Source organism: Numida meleagris, chromosome 6, assembly GCF_002078875.1.
Source record: "Numida meleagris isolate 19003 breed g44 Domestic line chromosome 6, NumMel1.0, whole genome shotgun sequence".
Lineage (NCBI taxonomy): Eukaryota > Metazoa > Chordata > Aves > Galliformes > Numididae > Numida > Numida meleagris.
The window spans coordinates 53225585-53241366 of record NC_034414.1 but is presented as its reverse complement, the minus strand read 5'-3'; the positions used below and the strand labels follow the sequence as shown (position 1 = coordinate 53241366).

Sequence of the window (15782 nt, the reverse complement as noted above, 5' to 3'; positions counted from 1 at the left end):
GAGATGTTGTGAGAGGAGTGAGTGATGTTATGTAACGTAAGCAGAGAATTATCTTTTTATGTTCTAAAAATGACTGTTGGTTTGATAAAGCAGTTGACTAATTAGTAAATTACCCATTGTTGTTTAAAATACTTGCACTGCAAAATGTAAATGAAAAAAATTTCTCCACTTGTCAGTATGAAAAATGACAATAGCAAAAATAATACATAGGACATCTGCTCTGATTTTTTAAAAATTTAAAATGCATTTAAGGCAGATGTTGTAGAATTTGAATGGAAATAGGAATAGATAGAAGAACAAAACATAGCTGTTTACCTTTTGTGAAGTCCCATTCTTATGGTTAGCATCACTAAAAATATCTGACTCAGTGCTTGTATTTTTCCACTGCTTGTATCAGAATGAACTGAATGTTATTCAAGCTGCTGCTATGTCAGGAGTTGGAGTTTCAGTATTAAAATATATATATATATTGGTGAATCAGTATTTTGGGGTGTTTTCTGATGATACCCTTCTTTTCCCATCCATTTTTTTCAGGAGAATACATCAAAACATGGAGGCCGCGGTATTTTCTTTTAAAGAACGATGGCACGTTCATTGGCTACAAGGAACGACCCCAAGATGTTGACCAACGAGAATCACCTTTAAATAACTTCTCAGTAGCTCGTAAGTGGTTTCGTGTGCTCCCTCATCCAGTTTGGGGGCTGACATCCCAGTCGCAGCCCTGGGAATCTGCGTCAATAATGTTCAAGTCTGCCCAGACTAATATATCTAATTTAGATTAAAAAAAACCAAAACACAACAAAACAACACCATGTTTCTCAGTAATGACTGGGTAGGTTTGGTGCTGTAGGGGTTTTGCAGTTTTCTACTAGTTTACAGTCTCTAGTTATAGAATAAAACAGGTTCACTTGTTACTATTTTGTACATCTGTTATTCAGCAAGTTACTTTAAAGTGAAAATTAACCCAAGTGTGTGGTACTTGGCAAGTAGGCACAGCCAAAGCATTTCAGCCTGTGTTCTGCCACCAGCTCTGGACGCAAGTGGCATTAATATCAATTGAAATTATTTGACTGGTAGCGTAAGAGAACACAAAACAAGCTGTGGTTTTAATGAAACAATCGTTTTTTCTTCCTTTTGAAAACAAAACCATATTTCTTTTTTTAGAGCCAACAAAAGGGTTTGCAAATAATAATATCTCCTAACCTCTGCACTCTGTCCTATGCAAACATTTCTGTCTTTGCTCAGGTGCCACAGCACAGGATGTGCTAGAAGAACCTGAGGAGCATTTCCTTCTCTTGCTCGTGTTTTTAACCTTTCTCTTCATACTTCCAGCTTTTATTTTCTCCTGTTCTTGATCTTTCCTGTCTCATGATCTGCCTATGTCTCATTTCACTACTTAAAAATGGATCATTGTGGCACCTGTTATTAGCAGTGATCTGTTTCTGATGACTACTGGAAGCAATGCTCTGCAGAGGGAAGTATAGGGCACTTTCCTTCTTGTTACAGGGTAGCTTGAAATGCATGGGATTCATCTTGTTATAGAACTATAGAATTGTTAAGGTTGGAAAAGACCTCCAAGATCATGCAGTCCAACATCAACCCATCTCCACCATGCTCACTAAAACATGTCCCTCAGTGCCACATCTACCCTTTTCTGGAGAATCTTTAGGTTGAGAGGTTTGAGCAGGTTTATTTTGGAGCACCTTTGGCATGGAGGAGGGCTGTGCAGCACCAGGCATTAATGCAAACGTTCGTTTTCCCTGGTAGTGACACATACCTGTTGCAAGTGGTGATAAGGAAAGCAATGGGCATGCTGTTGCCTGGTGTGCTTCAGTGCAGGATGCCAGGAGAGCTTAGGGGAATTTTGTCTTGTTTTAGTGAGAGAGAATTGTCTCAGAACTTTCACTTCACTAATGATACAGTGCTTTCCCCTTTAGACGGGTATCTCTTTGTGGATCAAGAAGGTAAAAAAAACAGTGGCAGAAAGCTATGAATTCATAAATTAATTTAGCACTTGGTCTGTAGCCAGAGGCTTTTACCAAATGCACTTGCTGCAGGACACTTCCCTTCTGTTGCTGCTAACTGCATTACTTACAGTAATTATTTACCGCACATCACTGCTAAGGAATAAAAAAGGACGTCTCTTGCTTTCCCTTTGTCCAAGTTGCTTTCAGAAAGAGTTAACTTAGATTGATTTTCACAACAGGAATATGTTGCTTTTTTTGGCAAATTGAGCTTGTCAGTCTTGGCATTTATATATAAACAAGTTTGTTGCCATGGTATCAGAGCATTATCAAAAAGACGAGACACATGCCTGTACAGTAAGGTGTAGGCCCCGTAAGAGGGACTGCAGGGAGATGGTGAGGAGAAGGATGTTCTTAGCAGTGGCTGCTCTCTGGAGGGCCAGTGGCAGGTTGGGAAGACCTCGATGCTCATGGGGATGGGCTCCTCACTACAAGTCATTACTGTGCTCTGGATCTCACTGAAGCAGCTGTTGCCTCACCAGGATTTAATTTTTCATATAGGCACTGGCATGCAGTGTTGTTAGCATCTGATGTGCAGTTCCCTTCTAGGTACCCTCCATGCTTGCGTTACTTGGGTTTGTTTTGCACCACAACTCTTCGCTTTGAACCTGCTTGCCTTGTGCTTTCACTTGAGTTAACTTGTCGAGTTCATGTGAGTCAACTGGAGCAAGCTCTGCCGGAACGCTCAGGCCAGAGCGTGGCTCTGCACTGCAGAGGATGCCTGCAGAAGGCTTGTGCCAGTGGAGCTGGCGTGACTTCAGCTTAAATGTTTTGTAAAAATCGATCCTTTTGCTTTCCTTTTTTTTTTTTTTTTCTCTTCTCGTGATCATGATAGCCCTGATAGCCCTGACTTTTTTGTTAATTAGTGAGATAGATTTTGTTTTTTTTTTTAATGAGATGGCAGGCTGTCTCTGTCAGTCTGTTCTTTGGAAGGGGTCCCATGTTTCTGATTAAAAATTTTACCCTCTTCCACTGAAAAATAATGTTTAGCTTTGCAACTAAAAGTTATTTTTTCTTTTTTTTCTGTCTATGAGTAAGGGACTCTTCTCACCTGCAACGTTAAATTCATATTAATTCCTATTTTATCAATCCATGAGAAGCAGAGAACATTGAAATCAGGAGAAAACAGTGAAAGGTAGTAACGTTGTCTAACAACGCTCTGTATTTCCCCATAACAGTTATGGAGAATGTAATAACAATAAATGCAAAAAGTACTTTTATAGGATTTTTTTATGTGCTTTACAATCAGTGTCTTCTTTACCTCAAGCCCTCTCCCTTCAACCTGCAAGGGTTTTGATGATGTGTCTTTGAAAACTTGTTTAAAGAGCCCATGTGGTAAAGAAAGAATTGCTTTTATTTTTTTTAATTCTTTTTTCTTTACTTCCTTTCTCATTTTAAGCAGCTGGGATCTATGTTTGTAGTTGAATGACATGCTTATGTAGCTTATTTTAACTAGATGTTACGTACTGGTGATTTTTTTTTTCTAACTTGTGAAAGATGGTACCTGAGCACTAACTGATTTGAGTCATACCTGTGTCCTAGCTCCTTACTTCACTGCTGCTAACGTAGATGGAATAAAAATGCTGGTACCTAAATAGTTAGTTATGCTCCAGAGACCCTGCAGATAAATAACCAATAGAGCCTGTGTTGTAAATCTGTTAGGTAAGTAGCCTTCGTGCTGATTGTAATCTCAGATTACCATGTATGTCTGCCCATTAGGTTATAAGCCCTTAACACCGTATAGCTGAGAAGAGCAGTATATTGTGATAAACAGTGTAGACAGAGAGGGGCTATTCCTGTTAGAAAGAAGGGATTATTTCTCTGGCTGTCCAAAAGGAGGGCAGACTGCAGTGGTTTTGTTGTACAGCTGAAAGCATAATTGCTCAACAATGAGTGCTCCTTTTGGGTCGGGACTGGATATCTGCAGTCAGGCATTTATCACAGGGCACGGCATGGCCACATCAGTAGGTGGATTTTCTGTGTCTGCTGTTATTCTGGCCATGTAAGTGTAGGTCTCTAACTCAGGGCTCCCAGCTCCTCACTTTGGCCGTGCTGAGCTATTTGGCAGGGGGGATCTGCTCAGTGATGCTAGAAAAGAAAAGCACCTCAACATGGTATTCCTTTTTGACTTTCCAAAGTCTTATTTATTCATCATTCTTTTTTCCTGATGTGCTTTTTTAAAAAAAAAAAATTTTCCCATCTCCTTCCTTAAAGAAACCAAAGCAGGAATGGGAGTGATTCTTGACATTATTGGTTTAAAGTGTGATGTCATTATATAGGGAGCAGAGTTTGACACTTTCATTGCAAGTAATCTGCCTTTTAGCTTAAGTGCTGGTGAAGCAAATATTGTGACATTTTAGAAAGTCACTGGGATAATACTAAGTGTCTTTCAAATACAAAATGGTAATTTACATTTGAATGCCTTGGTGTCTATTCCTGTTAGGAACAATTTCTCTGTCCTACTTACTTTAAAAGACCAAACGCCAGGAAAGAATCAAGAGGTTCTTTAAAGCAATTTAAATCATTTTTAACAGGCTGCTGTTTATAGTGCTTACTTTGTTGCAAATGGAGAATATGCATGTTGTCCTATTTGACATGAAAAACTGTCATCAAAGTGGGTAAGTGACCATCAGCCCGTAGCTGAAATGTGAATGTTTTTATAGCAGAACCTCCAGATGTGCCGCGAATCAGACCTCATATTATGTGGAGTCTGTATTTGTGCTCTGCTGTAGCACTGCCTGTTGCTGTACGTGATAATAAGAGACACTTTGGTCCTTCTTTAGCTTACCAACTACAATAAAGAGTACAGAGTTGGTTCTAAAAGTAGGAAAAAACCCACTGCTTCCTAACTTGATTGATAAAATCCATGAGCTGGTTCTCCCTGTATACAGCAGAGTGGGAGCTACAAACTTTTTGAAACCTGTTGATGTACAGCACACTGGTAAGGCAAGTTAAAAATAAAGCCTTCTGTATTTTTGCTTATGTGCTGTTATGATTGAGCAGGGTAATTAGACAGCATATTGTTCACTAAACAAAACACTTCTATGTGACATACTTGAATTATAGTGGTTATTAACTGACAAATCTCTATTATTCGTCTTGCTGTACGCATTAAAGATTGCTGGATCAGCAAGCTTAACAGATATCGATGAACAGTGCTGACTTGGGGGAAGAGCAGTGGTATTTATTTGGTCCCTTTCTGTGACAGACAACATCTTCTGTGGGTTATTATGCTGAAATTAAATGGTTAAAGTTTAGAGCTCATGGTTAATTTCAGTATCTGTGCTATTACTACAGGGTATTTATTTTGAGGCACTAAATATGCACCCAAAGGCATAAAAACGTAAGCAGCACCTCTCAGTTTGTTTCCTTACAACATTGTACTTCTGGATAAGTGCAAGAAGAGTTCTGGATTAGCAGAAGACTAGAAATAGCCTTGTTTTCTTCTGTAAGTCTTCAACCAAATTCAGTATCTGTTGTGTCTGCGTTGTGCAGGTTCATAGAGGACAGTCCCAGCCTTAATCTAATTGTGTTAGGCAGTCAGGCAAAAATGGGAGATACAGCAAACAGAAAAAAAAAAAAAATGAAGGGCAGTTTAGCTAAGGTGGCAGATCTTGGAGCAGGAATGAGATTTCTTGAGGGAAATTTCTCAGAACAGGGCTTACTGTGCTGCGCCAGGTCCTGCAGTTGTGTTCAGCATTAATGGCCATTCTGGCCATTCTGCAGAGGATGATGGAGGTGCTGGAACGCAGAATACAGCACTCGGAAAGCATGACCACATCGTCTTGTGGAAGTCCTTTAATCTCTGTGGATAAAGGACTGCCGTTTATCACACTAAAACCCTTTCATGACTCATTAATAAACTTGCTCTTATCTAATTGCTGTACTTTAGTAGGATGCAGTATAACCTCAGCATGCTATTAAAGAAAAATTAGATTTTCTTGTCATGAAAAATGCAAAGTTACTCATTGAAAACCATATAATTCCAGTAGCAAATGAGGCACGAAATATATTGCCAAAATACAGCACCCAAAAACACTAGTGGTAAATATTTTATCTTGGTGCTAATTAAGAGCTTGAATTTAAAACTGAGCGCTCTAAATTTTCACAGTAATAAAATTAACCTAACGATAGCAGTGGATCCCTACTAATATGGACTGTTAATCCACATTAATAATCTGGCCATATCCTGACCTTGGCTTGCGTATTGCTGACTGTGTTCATGGCTCTGGCAGTAAGCAGAAATTCATCTTTTCAGTGCCTTCCTTTTGCTTGGCAGTTGATTTAGACCCTAAAGACCAAATCATAGTGAGCTTGTGGTTTCATTAACTGCTAGGAAGAATCTTTAATGGAAGAACACTTCTCCCATTATCCATCCACTCACTTTATTTTGAGTTTGCTTGAAGAGGAACTTTTTAATTAGCATTAGATTTTATTTTAATATCAATCTGGAAAATGTAGTGCTTTGGCTTCTGCTGTCATTTAATCAACCTTCTTCTGGTTTGTTTTGTTTTTTGGTTGCTTTATGGTTTGCTTACCCTTGATCGGGTGCCCAAATTTGAAGGATAAGCACTCATCATATCCTACAAAGCTTAAAACAGAAGATGCATTTATTTTATTTAAAAATAAGTCAGTGGTGCTCAGCTCTTCAGGCGGCATTTTTTTTTTTTGAAGAATGTGGTATTTTTGAATGTGGCCACATTTCCTCAGAGTTTTGAGTTTGAATGCTGGCGGGGATGTGGTCTGTTGGCCGTGTGTCCATCCGGCTGAGCACAGCAGTGGCAGCTGTCTGGGTGCTGTTTGGAATGGGGTCTCTTCTGGGGTGTGCCCTGCAGTTTTGATGTTCTCTCTAGTGTTTGAGGACTGAAATGCTTTCTGCCAGAGTGTAATCTCCATCAGAGCAATAAAAAATGACCAAATACGCTCTCCAGCAACTCCTCGAAAGCCAAAGACTGGACTTTATGTCAGGAACATCAGAGGGTGGGAGCTTAGAGGCTTGGCTTTAATTTCAGTGGATGTAATTGCTGCGTTATCAGCTGACTTTGTCCGTGTGGTCTTCTCTGGATGACCTTTGCAGTGTAGGATCTGTGTCTGAACGGCTTCTGTGTCATCACAACACATTTCTACTTACCTCTCTGGGCAGACCAAACATGGAGCCTTTCTAAGCAGAATTTATTCTCAGTGCTGCTTAGATTACTATCTCGCAAGCTATTTATTGGTTTCATCAACACAGTAAATTGTTTCAAGTCGCCTAAAGATGTACTTACAGAGATTTCAATGGCTGATTAATTGCAACAGTTAGCTAGATAAGAATAAAGACAAATGATTATTTAAACCTGCTTATGTACCATGACTCTTTCTTCCTTGATTGTGGTAGAGTGCCAGCTGATGAAGACAGAACGACCTAAACCAAACACATTTATCATTAGATGCCTCCAGTGGACCACAGTAATTGAAAGAACATTTCATGTGGAGACTCCAGAGGAGCGGTATGTTTCATTCATATTTAATATGTAAAACTACTCGCACAAGCAGATGCAAGTGTTCAGCATTAATAGTAAGTCCTTTCCTGAAGCTCTTTCTTACCAGGTGATGTACGTCTAGACTGAAAAGTAACAAATAACTTTTGAGTGTCTCAGGTTTAGCGTGTGTTGTAGCGTAGAAGGTTCCTTCAAGAGGAGTTGGCTTTTCAGAAGGAGAGTGCCTGTCACTGAAATGGTGTTGGTTTGGGTATCCAAAAAAGACAGGTGCGTGTCTGTACCAGCACACAGGTAGTTATTTCTGGAAAGTTAGGCTTCATTTCTCGCTGGGAACTAAGCGGTATGTGAAGTGAAGGGTTTCTGACCAGGGAGTTTCTGGAAGGATGAAAGCAAGTGAAAGAGATTCAAGCAAAGTTGAGTTGTATCAAAATGCTGACCTTTTAATGTCTTTTTAGACACAATGTTTTTAAAGGAAAAAATGTTAGTAGACTGTCACTGCTGATTGCTAATGTTTTATGCAAATTAGATAATAAAGGTGATAGTTATCTGCTGCAGGTGCAGATTTCTTTTTCAGCTGTTAGGAAACAAAGCTAAGAGCGTGCATCCTGTGCTGTCATCATTGGAGAATTGATCTCTTAACTCCTAACAGAAGAGTTTTCCAGCACAGCTACTCTACAACTGCAGAGTATTTAAATATTTACTTGCTCTTCAGGAACTGAACTTAAATTATGCCGGTATCATTGCCCTAGGGGAAGGAGTATTTTAAAACCATGGTCCTCCCTAGGTACAATGCTGGTACGTGTCTGGTTTTATGATCAGCGAATTCTACCTGATGTTCTTTGTTTTTTTGAACTATAGCCTTTGTGTGTAGTGATTTAAAGACTCTTATTTATTGCTTTTGATTCTATTACAGTATTCAGAAGAAAGTGAAATCAAATTAAAGCAAAGAAAAATAAACTGTTCCTTGTTTCATTTAGTAGCTTTACAGTCACTGACCCTAACGTGAGTGAAAAATAGTTTCCACTTGGGGAAATTTCAGTCTTGTTTTGTTCCCTCCTTACCAATTAAGTCAGCTTGGTGACACTTGAGGGCTTGGAGCATTAGTCACCTCTGTTGTACATACTTGAGACATAAAAGCTGAAGGTGAAGTTCTGGTATCCCAGAAATCAAAGAGATTCACTTCAGGAAGGCCACGATCTCAACTAAGTCAGTAATAAATCTTGAAACAGACGTGGAGGTAGCCTTTAGCTTCTCTGTGCCAGTTCTGAATAACAAAAATGACTATTAAATAAGGGTCTATGTTTGTGATTTTTAATGAAGGAGTCTCTGCTGGGAGCATAGGACAACATCCAGAAACAATTCCTATGTTTAGCGTTCCCTTGCTGCGCCAGAGAGGGCTGGATAGCATATGTTGAACAGCCTTTTGTAGACACGTCACATAGGTGCACATTAGGTGAAGAAAGTGAAAAGGTTATTTGTTGTTGGTTTTTTTTTTTTCCTTAACCCCAAACTGGTGATTCTGTACACCTTTCTTCCCTCTCGGAGATGAGTTGGAGGGAAGATTTCCTAGATTTCTTCTATATCTGTAAAGTTGAAATAGATACTGCATCATCCAGGCAAAATCCAAAACAAAAAACTGCATGGGCCCTAAAAGACCTTACGTGTAATCGGTGTAGACTGTATTAGAATCTTATGTTGGGTACTTTTCCCATGGACTTTCCTCCCTGTGTGGAATACTTTGCTTTTTTCACGCAACAGAAATTGCAGTTCACATGGTCAGGAACGATTTTTTTTTATCTGATGTTTTGTCATATGTTTTCATAGAACCAGTGAAAAATTTGACATTGATTAGGATGGTATGGCTTCTCCTGTACATTGCAGATCATGTGTGGCGTTGCTCAGCATTGGCTACTTACATTCCTGTTAGCCAGTACTCCCACAATTTCAAGTAAACCACAATATCCCATTCCTTAAAGATGCAAAAGACAGTAGAAGATGAGAAATTCACACAGTCCACACAACATCTCTTTAGCCCATGTACACCTTAGAGGTCTTCCCAAAACCGTGCAAGATATTGAAGTATGTGTTTTGTGTTCAATACATTTTCAGTGAAATGAGGTGAATGCCAAAAACTTTACCTGCAGCAGTTTTCCATGGTGTGAAATTTCCTAAAATTCACTGGAGTGAAGGTGGTCTGCATAGGAGTTAAAGGGGTCAATAGTAAAGCAGCAGTTGCTGAAACAGCTGTGGAAACTTTCTTGTAACCATGCCCCCGTCACTGTTTTTGCTGACATTCTGCTAAACTTTACAAAAGAGCTGCTGTCATCCATCTGCCCAAGAGAGGAATAGCTTAAAACTTCTCCTAGAACATTCCTTGCCGTTGAAATTTGGGATATGTATGTGAAGAGGTGGCATAGTGCCCCCAGCAGTTGGACGTACGTGTTTCAGTGCACTGTAGGAATGGAGAAGCTGTGTTTAATTGCTTTGTGCTGCGTGGGATCCTTTTGCTTTTTGGTTTTGGCAAGTCTGATTTTGTTATGTAAATCTCAGTATCACTAGGTCGTATCTTGACCCGATGACTGACAGTGTATTAGAAATCTTGTTTGCTAAAGAGTCTTAATTTGTATATGGATTGTGGGGACTTCTGTTGTCTTTTATTTTCTTGTAATAAAGATATAGCTTGAAAATGCTCTTAAAAATGTACTTTTATGGTGCTTGAAAACACATAATTCAGTGTATATTGCATTGGTTTGTTTGAGAGCATTAATTGTTCTGTATTCCTTGGAGACCCTTGCTATGGCAGGCAGTAATCCGAAGTCGCAAGTGACAAATGTCATTGCTTCTATTTTGCCAGGGAAGAATGGACAAAAGCCATCCAAACTGTAGCAGACAGCCTCAAAAAACAGGAGGAAGAGATGATGGATTTTAGATCTGGTTCTCCTAGTGATAATTCAGGTGCTGAAGAAATGGAAGTTTCTATGACAAAGCCAAAACACAAAGTGGTAAGTGAGTGCAGCAGGGATAACAATAAATTTTAGGTCTTCTTGAACGTAGACAAGAAGGAACTATCAAGGCACATCTGTTCCTGTAACAATTACACAGTTGTTGTAGATGTGGCTTCTGGATGAAACAATTGTCTGAGATGAGAAGGTACCAATCAAAGCCTGGCTGGGTCTGCCAGCATTCTGAACTCGGATATACTGCTTGACTTCCAAGGCCAGCTCAGATCTAGGAGAAGCTTGCCCATTCTCCTGTGGTACAGAAACAGAAGTTGTAGCTTCCACTGTACCTTGACTCTGTGTAAACTCTGTCTGTGCGCTGTGTTGTTTCAGGCTACTGCAAAGATGCGCCAGTGGATTTGCAGGATTTAGGGTGGGTCCAGTGGATTTAATTGCTCTGGATTAGGGCCTACGCGTACTCTTGACAGCCACTGATATGTCTATCCATAGCATTCATAGAGCTTGGGTTTTTGCATTGGGTAGAGCATTGACTGAATGGGTTTTCATGGAAGGTGTATGTGCCGATGTAGATCTCTGCCCTTTGGAGTCCTTTTGAACATCTCCCTTCAGCCTTCTTTCTGCCCTATCGGTGCCTCTTATTTGGGTTTCCATTTTCCAAAGGATTCTCATTGGCTCTTGCAATTGAAAATTGATCGAACCTTCTACTGTGCAAATGACATGTCTGGATTATACCAAGGCATTTATTTGTGTCCTTGTCTCACCATTGTCATCCTCCATTATGTTCATAATTTTGCTTCAGTTTTGGCAAAACTGATGAAATTTAAAGATAAAATACTAACGATCCACCAGTGGCTGCTGTGTATGTCTGCCAGCCTTGTGTTGTGTTGTTGGTTTCAGTCACTCTGAACTGTAGCTGCTGAACTGTTAGCCTTCTGCATCCTTGACTGAGCAGATACAAATCTTTCTGAGTGCTGACAAAGCGATCAAAATGTCTGTAGAGTGATAATATGCTGAGTAGTGAATGAATTTTCTGTTAGCAGGCATTTTATGGTTTTCCTTGGTTTGATTATGTTTCAGAAGTGTACTGGTACTGATGTACCAGGCCTACAGGAAAGCTGGGGAGGGACTTTTTATAAGGGCATGTAGCAACAGGAGGAGGGGAAATGGCTTTAAACTGGAAGAGGGTAGATTTAGACTAGATATTAGGAAGAAATTGTTTACTGTGAGGATGGTGAGACACTGGAACAGGTTGCCCAGTGAGGTTGTGGATGCCCCCTCCCTTGGAAGCGTTCTAGGCCAGGCTGGATGGGGCTGTGAGCAACCTGGTCGAGAGGGAGAAGTCCCTGCCTATAGCAGGGGGTTGCAATTGGTTGTCTTAAAGATCCCCTCCAACCCAGACCATTCTATGATTATGATTCTATGGTTATGATATTTGTGGAAGAATCATTTCTGCCCCTGAATCCAGCTAAACAAAAGAGTTAATGTATGTGCATAGTATTCTTATAGGAATGAGAAATCTTAGTCTGAGAATGTTATACCTATTGGTAGTTCATGTAATTCAGTTCTTGTTTATCTGTGTCATTAACAGACCATGAATGAATTTGAATACCTTAAGCTACTGGGAAAAGGCACTTTTGGAAAGGTCATTTTAGTTAAAGAAAAAGCAACCGGCCGCTATTATGCTATGAAAATTCTGAAGAAGGAAGTTATTGTAGCGAAGGTGAGTAGATAGGAAAGTCGGGAATGTGGTTCATCCTTGATGCAGCCTTCTGGAAAGTCATTACAAGGGGACTGTGAGCACTTGTAAGTAATTGCTCCGGGAGTGTTTGAAATAGACCCCCGTAATCTGGGGAATCACTGTAGTGATTTCCTTCTGCTTGTGTTTCAGGATGAAGTAGCACACACGCTGACAGAAAACCGTGTTTTACAGAACTCACGGCATCCGTTCTTAACAGTAAGTATCTCTCCCTCTACCGACTGCAACTTAACATCGTGACAACTGAGACTTTCCTTATTTTTGGTTTTTTATATAATGCATCTGAGATCTGTGCTTTTAGAGCAGGTATATATTTTGTATGTTTCCATTTTTGGGAAGCATAAATTATAATCCTTTCTAGAGTCTCGTGGATCAGGCCCTCAGTGCCTCTTGAAATCAGAGACTAAGTAGTTTCAGGATGTGGTTTGATTTTATGGCTCACCCGTATAATGGCTGCTGTCTCTTGAGAGAAGTATTTGCTTTCCCTGTCCTCCAAATGCTTGGTGTCCTCTTTGTGTCAGAGATCAGGATGACTCTGACCTTGTGACAAATTTGTTCAGGATTACATAGTGGGAAAAGCCCTTTAATTTTTTTTTTTTCCTTTTCAAATTCCCAGAAGCAGCTCACCATGTAATCAGAGCTGTTGTAGTGCCAGCAGAAGTGCAGGGGTGGGACAGGGGAGAGCAGGACCATACTTTATCTGCTGCTTTCCTTTTAGATTGTTAAATGAAGCTGTAGCCTCACTTTACATCCCTAGCACCAGCAGTCTCTCTGGATTGAGTTCTACCTCAAGATTTTGTAGTATTTGTTACAAGTTTGCTTTGAATCATTTCCAGCCACTTCATTCCTCTAAGAGACCTGTGTAGTATCCTAGTGGTTTCCTTCATCCAGGTACACATGAGATTAAATGGGATTTATTTAAGTGTGACCTCTGGAAGTAAATATTAGCTGAATTGAGTATAATCAGTTCATGTTTGTTGTCATGTCTAAAACCTGATCCTCCCTTTCCTTGCAAAACCATGGCTGGTATAAAAATGATTTCCCTAATAATGAAGATGATGATGATACCACGTGTGGTATTTTCTCATTGCTTTCCTAAACCCTAAAATCCAAAACAAGGGCCGTCTTGAAGTCAGCTAGGAGAGCAGGTTGCGACCACGAAACACAAGACCATGGCAAACAAGTTGGTGTTACTCTTGCTGCAGGAATACCCATGACACAACTGTACAAAGGCACCTTGTGACGCTCCATCACACCCTCTGTCTGATCTGTTTTTGCAAATTGCTCACAAGTGGATATTGATAGCATTGCTCAATCCCCTGGCAGGCTGTCAACAGAGAGCAGTTGCAGCGAGCAGGGCAGAGACCAGGGGGCTGTTGTCTGTAAGTGCACTTGTTTCGCACTAGTGGGCTTGCAGCCGGTGTGGCAAAGCCTCGTGCTCTTGGATTTGGCTGTGGCCCGCTGTCTGAGAGATCCAACTGTGGGAGCTTCTGGCCTAGGGAGGATATTTCAGTGCCACTGTCAGTATGTTTTGTGCCATTGAAATGGCTTAGGGCTTCTCACAGCATTATGGGCATTACCGATAGCTTCTGCAAGGGATTTTTGATAACGTTGCATTAAATGTATTTAATAAAATAAGTAGGCGGTGGATCAGTACTCAGCTCAAATGAGAAACTGCAAATATTATATGAGAGTCAAAGACAAAAAGTCCACTAAAATGCTAGTTTTTTGTATCTGTCTGTGATTCTGAAAACTTACTCAAAATGCTTTTTATAACTGTCAGTGTGATCTTCTGAGTTTTCATTTAAATCTGTTTCAGGCTTTAAAGTATTCCTTTCAGACACATGATCGCTTGTGTTTTGTTATGGAGTATGCTAATGGAGGGGAGGTAAGGGAAATGTAATCATGTTTAATAATATAGGATATTCCTGTACTGCTGCTAATTGTGCTTGGCGTTGTTTAGCTAGCATCTGTGTTTTCATTTCTAGTTAATCCAAGTTGTCCCTGCTAAAGAGAGCTGTCTGCTGTTTTAACTAACGTTTAGAATTAAGACTCGTAAATTTCTTTACTCCGTTTTTAGTGAATATAGGTTTTGGGTGTAGGTATGTATTTTACACATGACAGCAACATACTTTAATCTGACATACAGTAATTCAGACAAGTAACTTGCTTTCTGTTTGGTTTTCAGGCAGCTTTTAACACTTTTAGATGAATATTGTGAGCACATTACTATAGAGAGAGTTTGAAGTGCAGCAAAATGCTGTTAGTTAAGAAGGAAAAGATGAAGTATCAACATTTCTCTAGACTACGCCCTGAGATAGTTTTAATATGTAACTGTAATTTGATTAAAAGGTTTTATTTTCTATACACACAAGAAAGTGTAGTGCACAAACTAGTAATTAGCGTACATCTGTGAATATGAGTTACAATGCATTGTTTATAATGGTTTTTAAAGCATTCGGGAGCGCAGCTGGATGTGGATGGGAAGGGGTTTTCTCTTAGGTAATGTCAGATGCAGGATGGCCTGCAAAGTGTTAGACATAACTCAGGAACATTCACAATCTAAATGTGATACACTGTTGGTCTTGTAGTTGTTTTTCCATCTGTCGAGAGAGCGTGTATTTTCTGAAGATCGGGCGCGTTTTTACGGAGCTGAGATTGTTTCAGCGCTGGATTACCTGCATTCAGAGAAGAATGTGGTTTACAGAGATTTGAAGGTATGTAGGAAAGCAATTTCACAGGCTTTTCGGGTTTGGGCTTTCTGTTTCTTAGTCACAGAAGCAAATGAGCCTTGACGGTAAGAAAGCCTTTTCTGACTGAAGTTTAACATAACAGTTATTGCAGCTGTTGGGCTTGACTTTACAGGACTTCCATAGCCTAAGAGCTTGTCTAACGCATTTATCAGGGCTGTGGCAGTGTTTTGGAGAATACAAAAAGGGCCTGAGCCATCATGGGTTGTGTTCTCACCTTACTGCTTGTTCCAAGAGAAACCTTGCTGGCCTCATGCGTGGTGAAATACAATTTTGGACTCTTCATGCCAGGTCTTATCAGATACATGCAAATTCACACTATGTGGATGTTGTGCTTCCTTTCAGTCTGCTGCGCATCACTATCTTCACAGTACCTTCTTGCAGAGAGAAAATTGTATAATGTTGAGATGGCTTATGTTTAGTGAGCAGGGAGGGAAAAGAGGAAAATAAATCTCGGGGAAAACAAACTTGGGAAGTTCTCGAGGGTAATACAACAGCAGAACTGGTTTTCTGAGAAGCGTTTTCGGGAGAGGATGAGGTGATACTAGTGGGAGCGCGCTAGGTAATGTTTGCAGGCTGCTTCAAAGTGCTTTTAGGGATTCCTGCTGGGATGTTGTATCCCATATCACCATGATTCCTTTGAAATTGCACTTTGTTTTATACATAGTTGAAGCTCTGTCTTGAAATCTGGATGGCCTTGTTAGAAATAGGGAGTGCAGATCGGAATGAATATCAAGTGTTGGGTGGATGTACAAAATGATCATCGTTTAAAGGATCTCTTTGACAAACAGTTCCTTAAACTTACACTTAGT

At 40.1% G+C, this 15782-nt stretch overlaps 1 protein-coding gene across 2 annotated transcripts in view; it reads left to right on the top strand.

Moving 5' to 3' along the window:
* The window catches only part of AKT1 (AKT serine/threonine kinase 1), a 70992-nt gene that overhangs the window by 37051 nt on the left and 18159 nt on the right, over positions 1-15782 (top strand). For both annotated transcript variants that reach the window (XM_021400897.1, XM_021400899.1), the window contains exons 3-9: positions 535-663; positions 7402-7513; positions 10359-10506; positions 12053-12184; positions 12353-12418; positions 14040-14108; positions 14812-14937. In XM_021400897.1, the coding sequence (XP_021256572.1) occupies positions 535-663; positions 7402-7513; positions 10359-10506; positions 12053-12184; positions 12353-12418; positions 14040-14108; positions 14812-14937 (782 nt within the window). The remainder of the gene's footprint in view (positions 1-534; positions 664-7401; positions 7514-10358; positions 10507-12052; positions 12185-12352; positions 12419-14039; positions 14109-14811; positions 14938-15782) is intronic.